Consider the following 22,134-nt stretch of genomic DNA (forward strand, 5'->3'; position numbering starts at 1 on the left):
ACACAACCCCGTCTCTAAATGTCACTCCTCTGATTTGGAGGTGAAGTCCTTAGCCAGGCCCCCTTCAGCCCAGCAACGTACCGTACGTAGTTAGATGGTACCTCTGAGAACTGTTGCCCCCACAGGATCTCATGAAGCACATCAGCCTGGACTTCTCATTCCATTGACCTTTCATCTAAATGTGTCTTTTTTTTCTACCGAATTTGCCACTGTGAAATTAGAAGCCGGATGTGAGCAAGCAGCTAACAACCAAGTGCAGGCAAAATCGTTACTTCTTTGGGTATCCAGGGGGCTGTTCATTTCAGTTTGTGGGTTTTTTTTAATTTCCTCCTGGAAATAAAATCCTGGCTCCTTTTTGTGGGGCTTTCTTTTGATTCAGACGTGATGGTGGCGATCTACTCCTGGGTCGAGTTGGGTTTTGAAAGTGTTTCAGTGAGATTTGCAATGCGGAAACTGTAATTCAGTACATGGCAAGTGAGCCCATGTTTGTGCTAAACTAATGGTTAACTTTCATGGAATCTGTTATGCGAGATGGAGGCAGACGAAATGGGTAGCTTCTAAACTGAGCTTTTAAAATAAAAGTAAATGGACTGAGTTGTTTAATGACCTAGTGTTGTAGCTTTAAATTGAGTTCTGTCAAGTCAAATATAGGCAAAACAAGTTCCAGCAGAAGAGGGCATCATGAGAAACGCTCTGTCCTTCTGCTGTCATTCCAGTTCTGTGGCTCATCGGCCCTTGGTTCTTTGTGCTAATCCCTCTTATGCAGGGATGGTTTTACAGTGTGGACATTCATCCACTGGCAGCTGGATGGAGTCCTGCCTCTTCCAACCCCGCCCTTCAGAAAACCCCATCTTTTGTTTGAAGAAGCGGATTGTTAATTTCTGGCTGAGCCCTACAGGTCCCCATGTTACACCCATGCTCCCAGGCCGCTCTTAGGCATCCTCCTTCCAGCTCCTCAAAACAATGCAGTTCGAGAGGTTACTGGTAAGTGACTTCAAAACATGTCCATCCTCTGTCCCAACCCACTAGGGCTATGCAATCTACCTCTGCAGCCCTTGGTAATTACAGGCCCAAGGAGGAAGAGACAAGCCATGGGGCTTGGCCTGGGGGTCCTGCTGGCTTTGCTGTGTGCTGCTGTTAGGCCGCCCAAGCAAACCCCTTCCCAGCTTGATTTTAAAGTGCTAGTTCTTATTAGCTTAGGGGTCACATTCAGTGCTGCAGTTCAGCACTTCCATTGCTCCAGTACGTCAGCATGCATCGAGGGTATGTGGTTATGGGCAAATGATTTTGTGGCCATGAGGTGGCTTGAAATCCCAACAGTGCTGGAATTGTTGAGCTGACAGTGTCTTCTCCAGATCTAGAACTGTGAAGAGAGAGACATCTTGCTGCTGTAGCTGCACCATTGAATTCCTCTGCCTTTGCCACCCAGTTCCAAAGTGCTCCAGAATATTTGAGCGTCACTTGTACTGCTGTTGAATTCTATTACTTGTCTGGATTCATTAGATGTTGTTTTTTAATTGCTTAACTTGAAGTATATTTCAGAACATGCACATGGCCATGACTTTCCTTTCAATGTTGTTTGCTGTCCTCTCTCTGTTCCCCCGCATCTGTCCCTCAACACCCCCCCACCCACCCTCACACACACACGGTACCTTTTTCTATTGTGCCACTGCTTTGACTTTCCCCAGTGTCTTTTATCTTGTGAGCAAAGTTTGAACAGTACGCAGAAAGTTAACTGCCTGGAGTCTTTTAAATATAAGTAACACGCACCCAGTAATAAGCTGTCGGTTGTTTTTTTGCTGCCTGCAAAGAAACATAAACACAGCGCTCGTTTCTGGCAGGTTTTTACTGTCAGAGTTTCTCCTATTATATTTATCTTACAATTTGCCAGGGGGTGAAGTTATTAAGTTTTAGCAGCAGCCATCGATCAAGTTCACAAGTTAACACGATAAAGGCTCTGAGCCGCTCCGATCCAGGAAAATGATGATCCTCACTCGGTAATTAACTAAATGAGAAAGTTAAATCTTACTTGAGAGCTGGGAGAGATGAAAGAGAGGTGTTTGTCAGTTTCTCAGTGGAAATTAGAAGCAGTTTTCTGCAATTCCCTAAGCTGCTGCTCTGTCATATTTTACATAAGCACTGGGAAAACGTCTTGTAATTAGTGCTGTCAAGGAGGATTTTTTTTGCTGAAGGATGTTGGAATAATTCATTAGATTATCAAGAAAGGCTTGTGTCCTGAAATGATTAGCACAGTGAAATTTAAACCATTAACGATAACAAGTTTAGAGCTTGCTGCAGTGCAGAGGCACCCGGGGTATGTCTGTGCCTATTTCAATCATTTCTTATAATTAAACATTATGTCCTTTTTTTTCCCCCTCCCCTTCAGTAGGACCCGTCCAAAAATGCTGTTAAGGTGGCTCTGTCTAGATCGGCGAGTTTACCAGCACTGGTGGTGCACATAGTTATGGAAAGATGCAACTGCAAATAAGCAACACAAAGTATTTGAGTTTGAGAACCAAAGAATGCATGACCCCGATGCTCTTTTGTGCCCACGTAAGTGACTAAGACATGTTAGCACTGGAATATCATGGAATGCCTTTCCCTCCCCTTTGGCTGTAGAGAAACTCAAGTGAGACACTTACAGCATTGTTTTATTTTCTCTGAACCTTTTTAGAGCTTCACAGACCCGACGGTGCATTTCTTGTAGAGCTAGTTGTTGGGTGTTTTGAGCATCCACACTTGGCAAGAGACAGGACCGTTCCACAAGAAGCTTACGGTTGGAGTCAATCTGTACACACAAAGAGCTCCAATGTGGTTTTCTACAGTGAGTAGGAGACATCTGTGTTACAACCCTTTTTAAAAAAAAAAAATTGCTGGTGTGTCTGGAAAAACACAGATGCCTGTAATAGTAGCTGAGAGTTGTGCTGGCATTTGGCTTTTCCCATACTGTAGAAGGACCCATAAGCCCCATCTATACAACAAAAACAACCTCTGTTGTTATGTTTGTGGTCCAACCATGTCATACCGTGGTTATTTTTGTTTTGTTCACACAAATTTAGACTTATCCAACCTTTGTTTATCCATACTGAAATGTTGCCCCTTCTTGTAGACATAGGCTATTATTTAGACTTAAGTCCTTTATTATATTAGTTCTCTCCTACCTCCTCGTGCATACAAAGAGGCTCTGTTAGAATCATAGAATAACAGGGTTGGAAGGGACCTCAGGAGGTATCTAGTCCAACCCCCGCTCAAAGCAGGACCAATTCCCAACTAAATCATCCCAGCCAGGGCTTTGTCAAGCCTGACCTTAAAAACCTCTAAGGAAGGAGATTCCACCACCTCCTTAGGTAACCCATTCCAGTGCTTCACCACCCTCCTAGTGAAAATTGTTTTCCTAATATCCAACCTAGACCTCCCCCACTGCAACTTGAGACCATTACTCCTTGTTCTGTCATCAGGTACCACTGAGAACAGTCTAGATCCATCCTCTTTGGAACCCCCTTTCAAGTAGTTGAAAGCAGCTATCAAATCCCCCCTCATTCTTCTCTTCTGCAGACTAAACAATCCCAGTTCCCTCAGCCTCTCCTCATAAGTCATGTGCTCCATCCCCCTAATCATTTTTGTTGCCCTCCGCTGGACTCTTTCCAATTTTTCCACATCCTTCTTGTAGTGTGGGGCCCAAAACTGGACACTGTACTCCAGATGAGGCCTCACCAATGTCGAATAGAGGGGAACGATCACGTCCCTCGATCTGCTGGCAATGCCCCTACTTATACAGCCCAGAATGCCGTTAGCCTTCTTGGCAACAAGGGCACACTGTTGACTCATATCCAGCTTCTCGTCCACTGTAACCCCTAGGTCCTTTTCTGCAGAACTGCTGTCTAGCCATTCAGTCCCTAGTCTGTAACAGTGCATGGGATTCTTCCGTCCTAAGTGCAGGACTCTGCACTTGTCCTTGTTGAACCTCATCAGGTTTCTTTTGGCCCAATCCTCCAAATTGTCTAGTCACTCTGTATCCTGTCCCTACCCTCCAGCGTATCTACCATTCCTCCCAGTTTAGTGTTAATTGTTAATTGTAGCCACCTCAGAAAAATGGCCTTGTAATTGTTGTTTGCAGTGTTATTGTAGCTATGTTTGTCCTAAGATATGAGAGAGGTGAGGTGGGTGAGGTAATATCTTTTATTGGATCAACTTCTGTTGGTGAAAGAGACTAGCTTTCAAGCTCCACAAAGCAATTTTTTGGTCCTGAATGTCTGACAGCGTCTTCAGGCCTGAAGAAGAGCTTGTAGTTACGGACAGCTCACTAAAACGATCTGTTCAGTGCCAGGATATCTGACTAGAATTGATGGAATGCCTTCACCATCTTGAGTATTGTGTTCAGTGCTGGTCACCCCATCTCAAAAATGGTATCACTGAAATAGACCTCTGCAAGTATAAAGGTGCCACTCACAAAAGCTACAGGTCCCAGCATGTCAGGCTGCTCAGATCAAAATTAAGCACTGAATGGTGGCACCTATACAGGTCTGTCGCATCTTAGGCGCATTTAACATGCGTGATTTCAACTTTACGCGGTCGGCCAAAACAAAACAAAACAAAAACAAAAAAGAGAAAAACAGTTTTAATACTATACCTGTAGTGCGGGCGATTTCGCCCGCCATTGAACTCAATGGGGTTTTGGCTATACGCGGTTTTCGCTTTATGCGCTAACCGCGGAACGGAACCCCCGCGTAAGATGAGACAGACCTGTAGTCTCCAGGATCGTGCCTCCACATTAGAACCTGGGAGGGAAGAAGAAAAAAGTGGAGGACTGTGATCTGCTCCTCTTGGGCTAAGTTTGGGCACTTTCTCATGTCATACACAGATGCGTCTTCTTTGGGTAACGTGCAGTAATTGTTTGGGGTTACTTTTGATAATGAGGCAGGTAATACATCTTCGTCCCAACAAACTGTAGAAAGCTCTGGGCTGAAAACCTTTTGGGTGGTACATTTGTATGAATATATTTAACTTCATTTTATTCTCCGTATATCTGACAGCACTGCCTCTTCTGGAGGGGCTTCTTGATTGTAACAGAGAAGAGGGCATTTAATGCTCTAGCAAATAGTGACTGTTCTCACTGAAAGGAGGAAACAAAAGGCGGAAGGTACAGGTTTAAAAACCATGCTCTATTGAGATAGCCTGGTGTAAGATTGGCTGTGCAGCAAATGAAATGAGAAATGAAATGAGGTCAGGCTTGTAAAATACACCATTTGTCAACTATCTCCAGCATTTCATGGGTTTTTCTGTTTTGCAAACAGCTAAACTGCAGTAAAAACAGCCAGAGTCCCTCAAGGCTGATGTTCAATACAGCCCATCCTTAATCTTTGTATGCCATGCCATTGCCAGGAAGAATCCAACCTTTCATGCCATGGAGTTCATTCCCACAGTTGCCTCAGAGATGTCAGCATTCTCTGTATAAACAGATAGTCCAGAAGAGTGTGTGTTTCTCCTCCCTCCAAATATCCCATTTATGGGACACTATTATCTACATGATGAGTGAATATAAAACCATAGTACAAGGATTTTATACTCTGCCATTAGTTTGCAACTCTGCCACCAGCTATTGGCCATCTTTGATGATCCTTACTGAATGCTCCCAGAAACATTCCCCAGTGTTTGAGGACTCTCGGCTCCATTTTGAGGGGAATGAGAAAGGAAACAAAACGAGTGTTGCAGACCAGCTTGCTCGTGATGCAAATGGTACAGTCTGATATCTATGTACCGTACTATGGTCTCAGAAAATCAGAGTTAATTCAAACCATAATACAGAGCCAGAATATACTTTTTGTTAAAATGGCTGCTACTTACCATAGCAGTTTTGTAAGAAAATCTATCCAGCCATCTCTGTTAGAAACACTGGCAAGTAATTTAGGCACAATATTTAGGTCTGGTGTCTTATGTATAAATATACAGGAAACAAATGGTGAAAAATTAAGTAGATTTTAAAGCATTCTGTCACTTTTGGTAATCCAAGGTGTGGGTATCACAGGTAAGGATTTTAAGTGGACAGGGAGGTGTGATCTGGGGTACAAGCCTGGGAGCTAGGAATTACTGAGTTCTTGTCCTAGCTTTGGCAGGCACTTTCGATAGCCTTTTAGCAAATCACTTAACATCTTTCCATTGATCCTTCCTCCCAGTAAACAGGTACTACATATCTTCCTCTTAGGTGAGAACTACGTGTAGAGCGTGTACAGTCTGGTTATTTTCTTTTAGATTGACTAAAATATCATTAATTGTGTTACTTGCTATACCACAGCGTGCATTAAGTGAAACTGAAATACTACATCACAAAATATAACTTGTATTTATTATGATAAGTGCAGTTTGGTTGTAATTGATCATTCATAATGCAGTAGCAAATGTAGACTAGAGTGTTTTTGTAAAAGAAATGATCTAATAATGTGAACTGTCATTACAGTGCCGTCTGGTATTAAAGCTTTGCTGTGACGTAGGGCTAGACACCAGCTTTTAGTAAGAATTATCAGGTTTGCAGATTACTAAAAAGAGACTTATCAAAGTTCCATGGTACATGGATATATCTTGACAATGTCCCTTTAAAATTTGTCTTGGTTAAATGTATGACCATTGTACTTAGCTTTAGATTCTGGGTTTGTTTTTTTTTAGTTGGAGCAGAATCCTAAAAATAAATAGACATTCCCTTAGTTTAGTATTTAATAAAAGCTATTTAGTAACCAGCATGGGAAAACATAGATTTCCCAGTTGACAGTTAATTTGGCTTGGGATGTGCTCATGGGGCAATACGTGTGCTTTTCTTCCAGTTAAATCGTTAAAAACAAAACTTCCATGCATCTTGATTTTAGGCTATAGAGTGAAGAGTCTGTTTTCTCCTGTCCCTGAGAGCCCTTCTTCAAAATCAGACTATGTTGAGACCTTCTGGCGAAATATTAACAGTGACTATAAAGTTTAGTATTTGATTCTTTGCATGAAGTACAGATGAGCACCAGATGTTGGGGTGTTGATTTAACAGATTTTACTGTATACTATGTGTATTATTAAAATGATCATCATGCAGTTTCTTATCCATCTCATGTATTTTCTATTAATTTTAGCAGCAGTTCATTGTAGCCCTAAAGCAAATACTTTAGAAGAGAAACAAAATACAAATGCAGTCTTCTGCGGTGCACTGAAGTAGCTGATAATGGCAAATTAGGAATCTGTCAGCATTGTATGTAAATTGTAACTAAAATGTGTTTGTATTAAGCTGCCACTCTTGTTCTCCCATCTAACCCTAGTCCTTTGTGTGCAGCTCCAGCATGAACTGTACTGTCCTCCAAGGTTACAAGTTTCTGTGGCCACTTGCAGACTGACAGCAGCAAATGGGATATGCAGACTCAGCCAACTTGTATGTAATGGAATGTTAGCGTCCCAAGCTTTATTTCATGTTTTCTTCTTTCCTTTCAAGACAAAACTTGCCAATGGCACTTCCAGCATGATTGTGCCCAAACAAAGGAAGCTGTCTGCAAGCTATGAGAAAGAGAAGGAGCTGTGCGTCAAGTATTTTGAACAGTGGTCTGAGTCCGATCAGGTGGAGTTTGTGGAACATCTCATCTCCCAGATGTGTCATTACCAGCACGGACATATAAACTCGTACCTCAAACCTATGTTACAGAGGGACTTCATCACTGCACTGCCAGGTATTTCCACCCGGTTGGGGGAAGGATCTTCCATGTTGTTCTTGAAAGAGCTATGGCATTTGGCTTCCTGTGACAGTGGGCCTTCCCTGGGGGAGAGTGTTCTTCAGGGAGAAGTTTTGCAACCTAGATAGTAGCAGATTGTGAATGAAAGGCTCTGTAGAAGTGCACAGTAGTAGTAACACTTCACTCAATAGCTCTACCCTTTTGATTGAAATAAGTGACAGATTTTACCAAATGTCTAGGGCACATGACACAGAAAACAGAGCACCTGATTGTCATTAAGACAGTAACAGTGTCCGAATAACAGAATTTTAAAAATTGTAACTACCTTTTATCATCTCCGGTTTTCCCTTGGGATTTTTTCATTCAGAATTTTGACCACTTTTTATTAATAAAATATTTTCCTGTAGCCACTGATTTGAATATTAATTACCTACAGTGAACAACATGTCAGGATAAAGAGTGGACGTGATAACATATTTATATTTTGTATTTCTATAGTGCTTTTCATCTGAGGACATTGGCCTCAGCTACATGTTTGGATACTGTGGTGAATGGGGGTCACAGAAGTTCCTAAGTAGATGAAAGCACCGAATAAACAATTCTGTCAGTACCCCTGTGAGGGAGATACAATTATTTCCCCTGTTTTACAGATGGGGAAACAGAGGCACGGGGTGGTAAGTGACTTGCCCAAGGTTATGCAGCAAGACAGTATCAGAACCAGCTTTAGAATTCTGGCTTTCAGGCGCATTCTCAGACCATTAGATCACACACACCTCCATAGAAGTTAGTGTATTATAATTCAAATGGCTTGGTTGGTTCCTGAGTCTCTGATGGAATTAAATAAAATGTGTTGCCGTCTTTGTTGATGACTCTGAACACTTAGTTGAAGAGAAAATTGTTTGGAAGAATTTCTCTCACAAATTGTTTATCCTGTGCAGACCTTTGAAGAGCTGCTCAATTCCTACGTGTCCTTCTTTCCAAACATTTGACTTCTAATGGGATTGTTCCACATGATACTTAATTTCTAGGGCTGAAGACTGAGAAAACATGTTTGTTTTTTAATTGGGGATCTTATAAAGAATAAAGCCATCATGGGAGTGTTGCTCGGAAATTAAATACACAGATTCTTGGGATTTTATAAATTATAACTGCTTCATAATCAAATGGCTCTGGTAGACCTTGAAAAACATCTTTGTTGTGCCAAGTGTGTTGTTGTGGTGCTAGTTTTTAGAGGTCTAGTGGCAATAATCTCATGTACCAGAGCAGTATTATAACGCGTGGAACTCTTCTGTTACACAGACATAGGGAGCAGTTTGAAGAGGCATTTGCCTTTCCATAGTTAAGATTGAAGCACGCTCACTTTCTGTTATGAACCCAATTTTTTTCAGTCTTTCTCTGCCCAATTTCATCAAAGCCAAACGAATCCACCTCATATTTCACCCCTTAATCTCACCCTTGGGGCCTTTTTCTGGAAAGTTTTGGGAAGTAGCAGAAGTCATTTCAGAAGGGATTTTAAAAATTTTCTTTGAGGGGTTGCAGACATGTTTTCCATTCAGGTGTGTGTGTCCCTGGCACACCCAAGCTGGAGAACTTTGCCTAGTAGTACCCTTAGGGACAGCACCCACGCCCTGTGTCTCTTAACCCCTCCCCAGGCTATTTAAGGGTAGTGCTCCTCCAACCCCCCCTCAGTTCCTTCTCGCCACTCCTGAGTAGAGTCAGAGCACTTGGTGTGGTATTTCCTTCCCACTTTTCCATCTCAGTCTCTCTTGGATTTTGTTGTCTATATACAGCAACAAAGAGTCCTGTGGCACCTTATAGACTAACAGACGTATTAGAGCATAAGCTTTCGTGGGTGAATACCCACTGCGTCTGACGCATGTGTATATATAGTCTATATATTAAGTGAGTTTAACATTACTTATGTTTTTAGTTTATAGGAGTTAGAATAAATATCCCCTCACCAAGGTGTAACTATTGTCCATTGTTTGGGGTGGCTGTTCCCAGCAATGACCCCCACATATGCTCCTGGGAGAAGGGCACATTAAAGAAAGGTGCTTCATCTGCGAATCATTCAAGAACAGAGGTGGTGAGGGACTTGCATCTCAAGCAGCACCTTATGGAGCCGGCCATGAGGCCCGCTTTGGCACTGGAGATCCGCATGGATCCTTTAGCCTCTCAGACAACTTTGGAACCAGAGCGAGCCATTGTTCCTTGACCAGACTCTCATGCCTCCCCTAGGAGGAAGAGAGCTCATTCTCCTTCCTCATGTCCTCCAGACTGCAGAACCACTCCAGAGATTGGAGAGATTCAACCTTCTCTTCCAGGTGGAGCGCAGACAATCACTGTGATTCTTCTGATATGTGGGATGGAACTGGGACATCCACTCGCTTTCCAGTACCGAGGCGGCATCAGTTGAGCACTGTACCAGTCATGGGATGCCCATTGAGTCCATTGCCAACAACATCGGCACCAGCTATTTCCATGCCATTGGTATCCCAGACAGCAACAGGCTTCTTTTGCCCCTCTGTTCTTGCTCCCCAGTTATTGCCCTGAGTACTTCTATGTGGTCCTCTGTGTTACCTGAATTGATTGCAGACTTGTCTCAGTCAACAGCACTGTCTTTGGCACTGTCTAAGACTCAGAGTAGGCAGTCGAGATCAGCCTCCTTATGGGTAGTGAGGAGCGCATTAGCTCAGCTGCTATCTTCAGCATCGATGATGACAGTGCAGACCACATCTACGGGATCGGTACCAACCCTGGCTGCAGTACCATCTTGGTTTGCTACCAAGTGGGAGTGCAGTGCCCTTGCCTGTCCTCAAGACATCAGCTTCACTCTCCGCTTTGGTAACGATGCAGCCAGCCTATTGATCTTCGGACAATGCTGGATGTTTGTTTGCTGCACCTGGGGTGAATCCCCCCATTGTCTTCAGATGACTTGGGGGGTTCATTGAGAGCAAGTTCGGAGGCACCCTCTCCCTCATCACCAAGACATCATTCTCAAAGATTGGATCACGATCAGTACCAACATCAGCACTGTTCCTGCAATAGGGACCGAAGGACTTGGCCCAGTGCCTACTGCTCACTTATGCCATATCCCTATATTCAGTGGCCGCCTTGGAATCTATGGACTGTTTCTCAATCTGTGAAGTCCCGATCGTCAGCCCACTCCAGGGCAAGGTCTCCTGGCCACCCCAGTATTCCCTCTTCAGTCACCTAGATTGCTGACTCAGACAGAGGTGGCTTCCTCAGCTCATGCCCAAGGACAGAGAGTTCGAAGAGGCTGGATCTCTGAATTTATTCAACCTCATTCTTATAAGTTGGCATTGCAAATCGGCAGGCGCGGTTGTTGAAATATAATTTGCGAAATTGGGGGTCTATAGCCAAACTCACAGACAAGTAGCCTGAACCCTCCAGGGAAGAGTTCAGAGCGCTGATTGCATACGGTTGTCTGGCCGCCAAGACATCTTTGCAGTCGGCACCGGACACAACAGATGCTACTGCCAGAGTCATGGCTTCAGCGATCACGCTGAGAAGGGCCTCATGCTTGCAGCACCCTGGCAGGGTTTTGGAGGTCAGGCTGGAGTTGCCAACCCTCCAGGATTGTCCTGGAGTCTCCAGGAATTAAAGGTTAACCATTAATTAAAGATTATGTCATGTGATGAAACTTCCAGGAATATGTCCAGCCAAAATTAGCAACTGTAGGTCCAGCAGCGAATAGAAGACCTACCTTGCAATGGTTGATTTTTTTTTTTTCCCCTCTGACAAAATGGATGAGACTTTACATTCATTTAAGGACTCAGGAGCAACTCTGCATTCATTGGGGGTTTTACCCCAAACATAGAAAGGTGCCAGTTTCTGGGGCAGCAATGGCAGCAGCAGAACCGTCCCCAGTGGAGCTTCCAGCAGACCTCTTACCCATCGAGGCAGCAGGACTACTCCAGGAAGGGGCGTAAGTCACACAGAAGAAGGCCTCCTGGGTCTAACTTTAACCAGCCAGTCTGTCCTCCCCCAGCTTTGGGCAAGCAGCCATTTTGACTGGTTGATCGACACCAGTTGTGAACTTCCCACCATTCGGGGACAGGCTTCCTCCCTTGCACGGTGCTTGGGAAGTGAGAACCTCAGCCAAATGGTCCTAAGCACTGTGGGATCGAGTTATGCCATCCAATTTCCACTCTCCCTTCCCCCCCCCATCCCTTTTCAGGGACCCCCTTCACGAGTCACTGCTCCTCCAGCAGGTCCAGACTAAGTGAGCTTTGGGGGTTATAGAGGAAGACCCCCTGTAGCATTGGTGGGCTGGGGTGGGAGAGAAGGATTCCACTCACAGTATTTCCTGATTCCCAAGTCCAAGGGAGGCGTGAGACCTGTTCTCAATCTCCAGAGTCTCAACAGATACATCAGTCACATGAGATTCTCCATGGTTACGCTAGCTACCTCCTCCCAGCTTTGAATCACAATCACCGGTTTGCTGCCCTTGTTCTTCAAAACACCTATTTCCATGTGGCAGTTTTTCCCAAGCCATGTCTTTCCTTACCTGGATGATTGGTTAGTGAGGGGCAAGTCCACAGATCAACTCCTCAACCCTGTCCAGTGCAGACTGCGTCTCTTCGATTGGCTGGGTCTGATCGAAAACAAAGCAAAATCAACTTCAGTACCAGCGCAAAAAATCAAGCGCATTTAGGGTTCTATGAATCTGGGGGCATTTCTGCTGAGCTGTGATTTCAGACACTTCATTGTCTGGGACTGTCCCTCCAGTCTCTCACTTCTATTAGGATTCATTTGTGGCTGAAGTTGCTAAGTCATATGGCCGCATGTATTTATGTAGTTCAGCATGTGAGGTTGCATCTTTGTCTCTTCAGACCTGGCTCAAGTTGGTATATCGCCAAAATGGTTGTTTGTTGGACTGCCTAGTGCGAGTGCTGCCACCCATCCTGCGGTGGAGAGATGGAATCAGTTTTTGTAAAGGTGTTCCCTTCACCTGTCCTCTGCTGTTCATAACCATAATGACTGATGCTGCCACAAATAGGTTGGGGAGCACATCTGGGGACTTTGAAAATTCAGGGACTGCGAACAGATCAGGAAGCCTCTCTTCATATGAAGGCCATAGAGCTTTGAGCCATTTACAGTGTGTACGGGACGTTTCTGTTGCACATCAAAGGCATAGTGGTTTGTATACTCACCACCACCGCCACAGTGTATTACGTGAACAAAAAGGGTGGAGCCCACTCCAACCAGTTTTGTCACAAAGCAGTAAAAAGTTTGGGCAATTTTGCATCAGTGAGAACATCACTCACATGGCCATTCACCTACTGGGGATGTGGAATTGCTTAGCCAATCACCTCAGCAGGGGCTTCTTTCAGCATCACAAATAGTCTCTGAAGAATAGTTTTGAGGTCCATTTTGAAAACTAGGGCATTTCAGCTATCGACCTGCTTGCAACGAAAGACAACAAGAAGGGTTGTCAATTTTGTTCCTGAACGGGCCTCAGTCCAGGCTCCTTCCACCTGAGTGGGGATTGGTGTTCATGTATGCCTTCCCCCGATCCCACTCATCCCACAGGTCATTCTCAAACTGAAGTTGGATCTTGCCAGACTGATTCTCATTGCACTAGCGTGGCCAAGACAGTGTTGGTTTTCCAATCTCCTCAGTGTGTCGGTTTGACTGCCCATCTCTCTGCCTCTTTATCCCGACTTACTGACCCAGCACCATAGTCAGATTTGGCATCCAGCGCCGAGCAACCTGCATCTCACAGCATGGATTCTTCATAGCTAAATTAAGAGGAGGAACGATGTTCGGAAGCTGTTTGACAAGTGTTACTTAATAATAGGAAAGCCTCTACTAAGGCTACTTATTTGACCCAGTGGCAGCAATTTTCAGTTTGGTCGCTAGCGTGGGGAATTCAGCTCAGGCTGGCGTGCATTCAGGACGTTTTGTAGTACCTGTTATACCTTCAGTCTTCTGGTCTGTCGCTCAGCTCGTTGAGGGTTCTCTTATCAACGATCTCAGAGTTTCATCTGCCCGTCCAAGGGAGGTCAAGTTTCTCAAATTCCATGGTGGTGAGATTTCTAAGAGAAGTCATTCATCTCTACCCACCTGTAAAAGAGCCAGTTCCCTTGTGGGACCTTAATACTGTCTTAGCTGCCCTTATGGGATCTCCAATCGAGCCCCTGGCAACCTGTTCTCTGTCCCTCCTGTGCCAAAAGACAGCCTTCCTTGTAGCTGTCACATCTGCAAGGAGAGTAAGCAAGCTGCAGGCCTTAATGGCAGAGCCTCCAAACACTCAGTTTGTCAGAGACTAAGTGACCCTATGGCCACATCCAAAATTTTTGTCTAAAGCGGTTTCACGGTTTGCCCTTAACCTCCTGATTTAGTGACTGGTGTTCTCTCCTAACGTGCACCCCAACACGGATGAGCAGAGACCTCACAGATTGGATGTGAGACCGTGCTGGGCATTTTACCTAGAGAGGACTTAGCTTTTCGGGCCCCACCTCATCTTTTCATCTCCCTATGTGGATCCAGTGAAGGGTCAGGCGGTCTCTGTATAGACAATTTCCGGGGGGATAACTTCCTGCATTACTACTGCATGTGAAGTTGCTCAGACGGTGCCTCTGCTGAGATTACAGGGTCATAACAACGTTTTCCTCAGAGATGTTTTGATATTGGACACCTGCAGGGCCACCGCCTGATCTTCTGTACATACTTTTACAAAGCACTGCGCAGTTACCACTGTGTCTAGGTCAGATGCAACCTCAGGAAAGCAGTCCCCCAGTCCTTTAAGTAGATTCCAAGCTCCACCTCATGTAAGTACTGCTTGTGAGTCACCTGATTGGAATACACATCTGCAACCACTCGAAAAAAAAGCAGTTAATTACCTGCACTGTAACTACTGTTGTTCAAGATGTGAGTGCAGATTTATATTTCTTGACCCACCCTCCATTCCCTCTGCATCGGCGTCTCTACTCTTGGTGTCAAGGAACTAAGGGGGTTGGGATGGCACTGCTTTTGAGTAGACGGGAGGTGAAGGGCCACACGGCATGAGCACTACTCCTATTTGTACTACTAGGCAAAGTTCTCCACCGTTGGTGAGCTGGGCACACACACACCTGAGTGGAATGCATGTCTGCACTCACATCTCAAAGAACAACAGTTACAGTACAGGTAGGTAACTGTTTTTTCCTTGTCATTCACTACTTGTATCCTTAAAATAGATCTACCTTCAAACTTCACTTTTTGTGTGGTACTGAACAAATGGGAAGGGCCTTTCTCTAGGTTGCCACATGTAGATACCAGTTATTCAGTTATTTAAATAAACACACGAGGTAACTGTGCATGTATGTGCATCAATGTGCGTGTTTTCGAAGTGTGTATATCCCAACGCATGTGGCCTTAATTACAAAGATTCTCAGAGAGGCATGTAGTTTCAGTCTGTACAGGGCACAAGCAGAAATGTCCCATGCAGGACAAGGATTCTGGTAAGGAGAATAGAAGGTGAGAAGCCATGTGAGGAGGCAGAAGGCTGTCTGGAACAGAATTGTGTTCATCTGTGAGCAGCTTGCAAGGACTGCGGTGGCTCTCCTTATCGGGCAATAGTTAAACATTTTTTAAAATCTAAGGAAATTTTCAGAAAAAAATGTGACTAACCTGGAATATTTAAATGTGTCACCTCAACTAAAAAGAACCCACAGGAGTGCTTTGTAGCTCTCTCACAAAAACACATGTTAAAAAGCCTGGAAGTTAAGTTCAAGCTCTACTTTATCCCTCTCATCCCCTTGCCCCCACCCCACACACACAAAATGCATCCCAAAATTCTGAAAGTGGGCAAATTCTCATTCAGGTTCACCAGACCACCTACTCTGCCCACATAGTACTGCCTCTTATCCATCAGTCAGACACATTTATTAACTTGGAGTAAAATTGTTTGATTTTTATCCTGGTGCTGTGGAGGTCAGAGTTAAGGGTGGGTTTTTTTCCTTTTTTCTTTTTTTTTCCCCATTTGTAGTAGAGGCAAGGCAGGGGGGTTGTATGATGGTAGTTTTCTCTGAAAATGGTCAGTTTTCTCTCTATAAGAGTGATCTAAGATCAGTGATCTGGGTCAACTACTGTGATTGAAATACACATATCACAACAATGAAAATTAAAAACCAACTCAAGATGGCTCCATTTGGGGACTGCGAGTCGGGGGAGGTGAACAAGAGGGATGATCGGGGAGAATTGATTAGGAATCAGCAAGCAGAACTTCTACAGCTTGGGCCCATTTCTTGCTGTCCTTTCTCCTTCCTTCCTCTTTTCCTTGTGCAGAATTCCTATGGAGCTCAGTATATTCACCTGAACCTACCGGTGTCGACTCTAGGGGTGGGCACACAGTGTCCATGTATGTGTCTAAGGTGTCAGTGGAAGCTTCAGGGCGTGGGAATGCAAACTGACATCACCTTTCCCCACTAGATGAGGTTTGTGACGCATGAATAAGGGGTGGCCAGAGGAAACACTCCCCATCCTGCACCTCCTCAGCTGATAAACAGAGGACTTCAGCCTTCAGAACTGTCAATCCAGCTTCTTTCAGGGAGTTTGTAAAGCTTTATGTGTAATATCTGTGTATAAACTGAAACTGTACAATTGGGAACCCTGGTGGGTTAATACTGCAATATAACAGCCAAACTCTAGACACGTTTGGGCCTCTTTCTCCACCACCTGGTACCTTGTGTCGTCATCTCCATGCTCTTTTTTGCACAGGTGTAAATTATACGAGGCGTTGGGCAGTGGAGGATCGGGCCCAAAGCATCATAGAATTGTTTCTCTGCATGTGGCTACGTTTTAAACTGTTGCATTAGGAATAAGGGAAGGAATCAGGAGCCATGCTGTGTTATATCATTTTCATGGACGAGGAGCCAATTTTGAGATCTTTTTTAACTTCTCAGTCTGACACAAAAGCTAGAATAGATAGTGTCCTGTGAACTCTGATAAGAATCAGCTGATACATGCCTCACTCTCCATCTGCTTAAGTATGGACATGTGACACAACCAGTCACAATTCATTTACTGCCTCCTACTTCTGTGCTGCTGACAAATGGGGCTCAGTCTTTGAGACTGTTGTAATAAGAGTAAGAAAAGAGGAATTTAATCCCACTCCGGATGTTTAGTGGGTTTCGTTAGGGAGAGGAGGGAAGTTGCGTGTAATACCGATCTGGCATGCTTGCTCTTTGTTGGGCAGAACTTTGTGCTTGGGGGAGGGCGGACTCCTCTGAACTACAGCTTCTGCGAAGCCTCTGAAATGTGATCTGTGAAGAGCAATAACCCCCTCACCATTGCTGTCTCACTTGTGAATTAGAACAGCAGCCAAGAGAAGCTTTATTAATGCAACCATGTTATTTTATAGGCATCTGATTCCTCTGAGGCCTCCGTGCAGATTAGGTTTGAGGAGGTGGTAGAGAATGTTAATGGCTAAACCCATCCACTTCAAACAACACCGGGTGAACCCCCCACTGTATTCCAACATTTTATCCTATTCTAGATCCACTGGGGTGTTAACCAGGCTACTGGTCCAGTGACCTTTTATTTTTTTGAGTCAGTTGTCTTCCATGTGACTGCAGCGGTATTGAAACACAAAGCAACCCTTCTGGTATTCACACTGGAAAATGTTTGCAAATGACACCGTGTCGGTGTACGCTTTCTTCCACCTACTGAAATAAATGATACCAGCAAACCTGCTTCACTCTCTCCTTAGACTCTCTCGTCTCCATGCATCTGCGTGTCCTTCCCCCCTCCCATGTCTGAAGGTACCACTGCCCTTCAGGGTACACATTGGGAATATATATTTTTTTCTTCATTACGTTCAAAAGCTACTGCTTTAGCAAAAACAGCTTTTGAGCCGTTGGAACATGAGAACAGCTGTAGCAGCAAGATGAGAAATGGTCCTAATATAGAGAGATTTTGGGGGCTGCATCGCTGAGTTGGAAATGCCATCCATAGACTATCCCCCTAGTGCTAAAACCCATAGAAATAGATTGGAATGACTTCCTAGAGTCTTTATTATTTTTAATGCCTTGCTGTTTTTGATCCAAAACGAGTTGGGAAAACACTGGTTGTTCCTGAACTTAGCAGCAAATACTCTTCTGTGAATTTGGTCTGACTCTGTGTACAGGGGAATGGATGAGCAGTGATAGGGAAGAGACTTGCGTCTGACGAAGTGGGCATTCACCCACGAAAGCTTATGCTCCAATACTTCTGTTAGTCTTAAAGGTGCCACAGGACCCTCTGTTGCTTTTTATAGATTCAGACTAACACGGCTACCCCTCTGATACAGGGAAGAGACTGGATCTCCATAATAGACGAGGGGAGTTGTTTAAACTGTCTTACGATCTCCCCAATGACTAATGCTCTCTTTTTTTTTTTTTTTTTTTTTTTTTTTTCCAGCTCGGGGTTTGGATCACATTGCTGAGAACATACTGTCGTACCTGGATGCCAAATCATTATGTGCTGCCGAGCTGGTGTGTAAGGAGTGGTACCGGGTGACATCTGATGGCATGCTGTGGAAGAAACTTATTGAGAGAATGGTCAGGACAGACTCGCTGTGGAGAGGGTTGGCAGAGAGGAGAGGATGGTGAGGGAACTGCAAATTCAGCTTCTTACCCACCTAGGACAGTGGATGGTGTGTGTGTAATGCTACCTTTGTAGTCAGCCCCTGTTGTTTCTAGTTTGACATTTGTTTGCAGCAAAATTCAGCGATTGGAGAGGTTGGTCATTTTTGGTTCTACCACCAGTTTTTGGCATGTTTTTCTATGCTCATCTCATGTGCTCCAGTATGTCAGTAATGAGGGAGAGAGAAAAACTTCGAATCTGTACAACCGGCCTCTCATTCAGTTTCATATTAAGAAGCCGCATATGCCTAGGGAGGGCAATAAACTCATCAGCAGTTCAGAGCAGAAAAACATTTTTAGGATTAGGAGCTGGGGCGTGTGGTATGAATTAGTGTTTCCTCAGCAGACTTTCACTTTACGCTGTATCTGTGCAATTCTCAAACTGGAAGCCGAGGGTAGGTACCGTGGAGAGTAGGGGACTCTAGAAATGCAGATAGATTAGTTAATAATCAGCTGGAATAGCCTTCCGAGGGTCTCACTTGAGTTTGAAGCTGCTCTGTTAACACTTCATTAGAACTTTCCCTCTCTAGGGTAAGCCCTTTAATACATAATTTTCTTTTCCAAGGGTGTCCCCAGGATGTTAGCTGCAAAAAAGCTGGGTATGAATATTTCATAAACAAGATAAAAGTGACAGCTTAGGCATTTTAGTTGCTATTAAAAAGGAAAAAAGATACAAAGTTGCAAGCAAAAATTCTGTTGTTTTGAAGTTAATTTTGTTACACAGTTTGTCGCTGATTATAAAGACAAGTAAATCATGATTATGAACTGTCCTTTAAATACTATGCAAATCTGCTTCCAGGAGCATAGTGATTATCAGAAGTGTTCAGTACCCCTTTCTGTGACCGTATTAGCTGCAGACACAGGCGGAAATGTTAGAGCAACACCATGATTATCTCCAGTCTTATAGTTCATTCTATATTTAGAATTTTACATTGATGCCCATTGCTGATCATATGAGTATTTGAAGGTCAGCAGTATACCCCTCCTCCCCCATCATCATGCTGCACCCCCAGGATTGCACTGTCCCCTGTTTAAGTTGGTTGCAGGATGGAATTCCCCAAGCATGTAGTCCCAGGGAGAATACCCTCTGATAGGGAGGAGGAGGTTAACCCTAAGAACAGTTGGGTGGGGAAAAGAGGCAGGCAATATCTAATTTAACTTGGGAATCTGCCATAAAGCACTTCGTAGCTTGGAATCAGTGCTTTGGGTGGCACAGGGAAGTGAATAGATGGACAGTTCAGAATGATAACAACTGTTCTCGTTCGCTTATAGCTCTTCACTTAGCTCAGTGCATGGACTACTTGATTTCATCACTTGCTTCCTGGTACCTTACAACAGGAGAGCCCAAACTCTGCAACCCAAAGGACCACACTGACAACTTGCCAGGAATGAGTGGGGTCACATGGATTGGCACAAGCATTTATAGAAAATTTACTATTAAAAAAAAAAACTGAGCACTGTTTGTGTCTGTCTAGATAGTGACCAAAATACACTCGGTTTTCTGGTCATCAAAACCTGCAGCTGATTGAGTTCCTTTTACCCTACAGTAATATATATATATATATATAGAGAGAGAGAGAGAGAACATGGTTACGTGTCCCTCAGGCTCTGTTTTTGGGGCACCCCGGCAGTGTCCCATTGTCCTCAGTTGGGGCGGGGACATGAAATAGTTGCTTTTATAAGAGAAACTCTTGCAAGAGAGCTCACCTGGGATGCGGTGAAAATTCCAAGCACTTCTTTAGCTAAACCACAATTGATTCTATTTGAAGGCCAACCCAGATGTAACCTAAATATTCCAGGGTCTGGCTCAAGCATTCTCCCCACCTCCAAGGCATGTACTCCCCAAGAAGTCTTCAAAACATTGCCCTTGTGATTAATCTTCACGCTCCTAAAAGCACTCCACGTGTGCAAATACTGCACCAACTGCTCTCTGCAATGATTAGGACCTGTACTCACAGTTGCCCGCATGCATGCATGTGCCTACCTGGTCATGTGCACACATCCTGGAGAGTGAGACTGGAAACACAAACCTTCATTCCAGTGCAGTTAATGGCTGATACTTCTTATAGTCTAAAAATCTGCAGACTTCTAAGTATGGAGCTGAAAACTGCTCTGCCCCAAAACATGTGTTTAAACTAATGTCTTAGGGAATTTAAATATATGCCGTTCCCCTTGTGTGTCTTTCAAATGCTTGTTTAGCACTATACATTGTGTGTTGTCCTTGTAAACGAAAAGCTTCAGATCATTTTTGTAGCTTTTCTGATGCAGGTTTCATGCTACGTATAGCTGAGGCCCAAGCAGTCAAGGTGTACTGTAGTTTCAAGGTGTACTGTAAGGAAAGGACAGGCGAGAAAGGCACATGGAGATCTGGAACAATTAATCATGCTGTAATGGAGTAGTGGCGGGGAGGAGCAGAGAGCTGGCCCAGTGTAAACGCCATGCCTCTGATGCCAGGATTACACTCCGAGGCATTTGTGCCTATCTCCACTTTGCAAGGCATGTTGCCAGACAAAACAGCAGTTAGTACGCCCATGGTGGGGTTTACTAGCTTCCACACCGTGTTTGGTGACTTCTTAACTTCAGGATGAGGAATTAAAGTTCTTTACACAGCAGGAAGTGATTGCCGTTTACTGAATTTTTTTTGAAGCAAAAATCTAGCTTGGGATATGAGTATTCCAAATCTGTGTTGAAATGAGGAAGGAGCCACTAATGAAATGTTGCTTACCAGAATCTAGCAGCAGCCGTAAAATGTCCATGTGCCAAAGCAGATGTCACTCCTGCTAACACAGCTTTCCAGCCTTGGGCACGTAACATATTTTTGGGGGGCCTGCCTTCCTTAGTTTTCTCCCATTGCTGGCCTTCCTTGCAGCCCCCTCCCCTCCCCCCCGCCATTGGCAGTTGTGAAGGTTTGAGCCCCTTCTTTTAAAAGTGACACACATAATAGATACACAAGCCAAAGGACGTATGAACCACTATAACTCACAGACTGGGCAATAGTGGCTCATGCCTGTATGCATAACACATTTGCAGTTCCCCAGGTGTCTGCGAATACCCGTTTTGAATTTGTCACGTATCCAAATACAACCCAGTCACGGTGCAGGTCAAACAGTGCTTACCGAGTCCACCATTCCTGAATGCTAAGCAGTCCCCTGCCCCTACAGTCAGCAACGCATCCAGGAAAGTGCCTTAGAAACCTTTGCCCAACACTGCTGAAACATGGACTGTGTTGAATGGGAAATGTTTCTTGTGTTCCAGGGGACAGTATCTATTTAAAAATAAGCCACCTGATGGGAATGCCCCACCCAACTCCTTCTATAGAGCACTTTATCCAAAAATTATACAGGACATAGAGGTAAGAAACAAACATTTCATTTTGTGTGGTTTTTAACTTTGATTTGTTAAAATGTCAGCAAAACCCCTCACACTGGTTTTAATAAACGTTGCACATGGCATATACATGTTTTGGAGTTCCCACATGAAGATCATGAGGCTTAGCGACTCCCTTCCCTGAATGTAAATTGCGTGAGCTGTCAGACGTAGTTGAAGTAGCGGATTCTGGTGAATCTGCACAGCATACACGGTGTATGGCAGCAGCCGGACAGCGTTCAGGCGTTTCATGGCTCTTTCAATGAAGAAATAGTGAGGCCTCGTGAGAGGTTGTGGTGAGGGGCCAGAGCTGAGCCAGGGAGACCCAGGCATTGCCGGAGAGGACAGTCCATGAAATTCAAAGAGAAGGGCATCGAACCTGTGGCACTGCTGCCCCATAAATGGTTCTGTGCAAGGTACCACCTCTTGTCTATGCTTGAACT

General features: G+C 44.4%; 1 protein-coding gene across 23 annotated transcripts in view; it reads left to right on the top strand.

The window, feature by feature from the left end:
• The window catches only part of BTRC (beta-transducin repeat containing E3 ubiquitin protein ligase), a 161,789-nt gene that overhangs the window by 114,911 nt on the left and 24,744 nt on the right, over positions 1-22,134 (top strand). For all 23 annotated transcript variants that reach the window (XM_005289397.5, XM_065552661.1, XM_065552665.1 and 20 more), the window contains 3 exons: positions 7,460-7,691; positions 18,102-18,288; positions 21,581-21,677. In XM_005289397.5, the coding sequence (XP_005289454.1) occupies positions 7,460-7,691; positions 18,102-18,288; positions 21,581-21,677 (516 nt within the window). The remainder of the gene's footprint in view (positions 1-7,459; positions 7,692-18,101; positions 18,289-21,580; positions 21,678-22,134) is intronic.

This window comes from Chrysemys picta, chromosome 7 (assembly GCF_011386835.1).
Source record: "Chrysemys picta bellii isolate R12L10 chromosome 7, ASM1138683v2, whole genome shotgun sequence".
NCBI lineage: Eukaryota > Metazoa > Chordata > Testudines > Emydidae > Chrysemys > Chrysemys picta.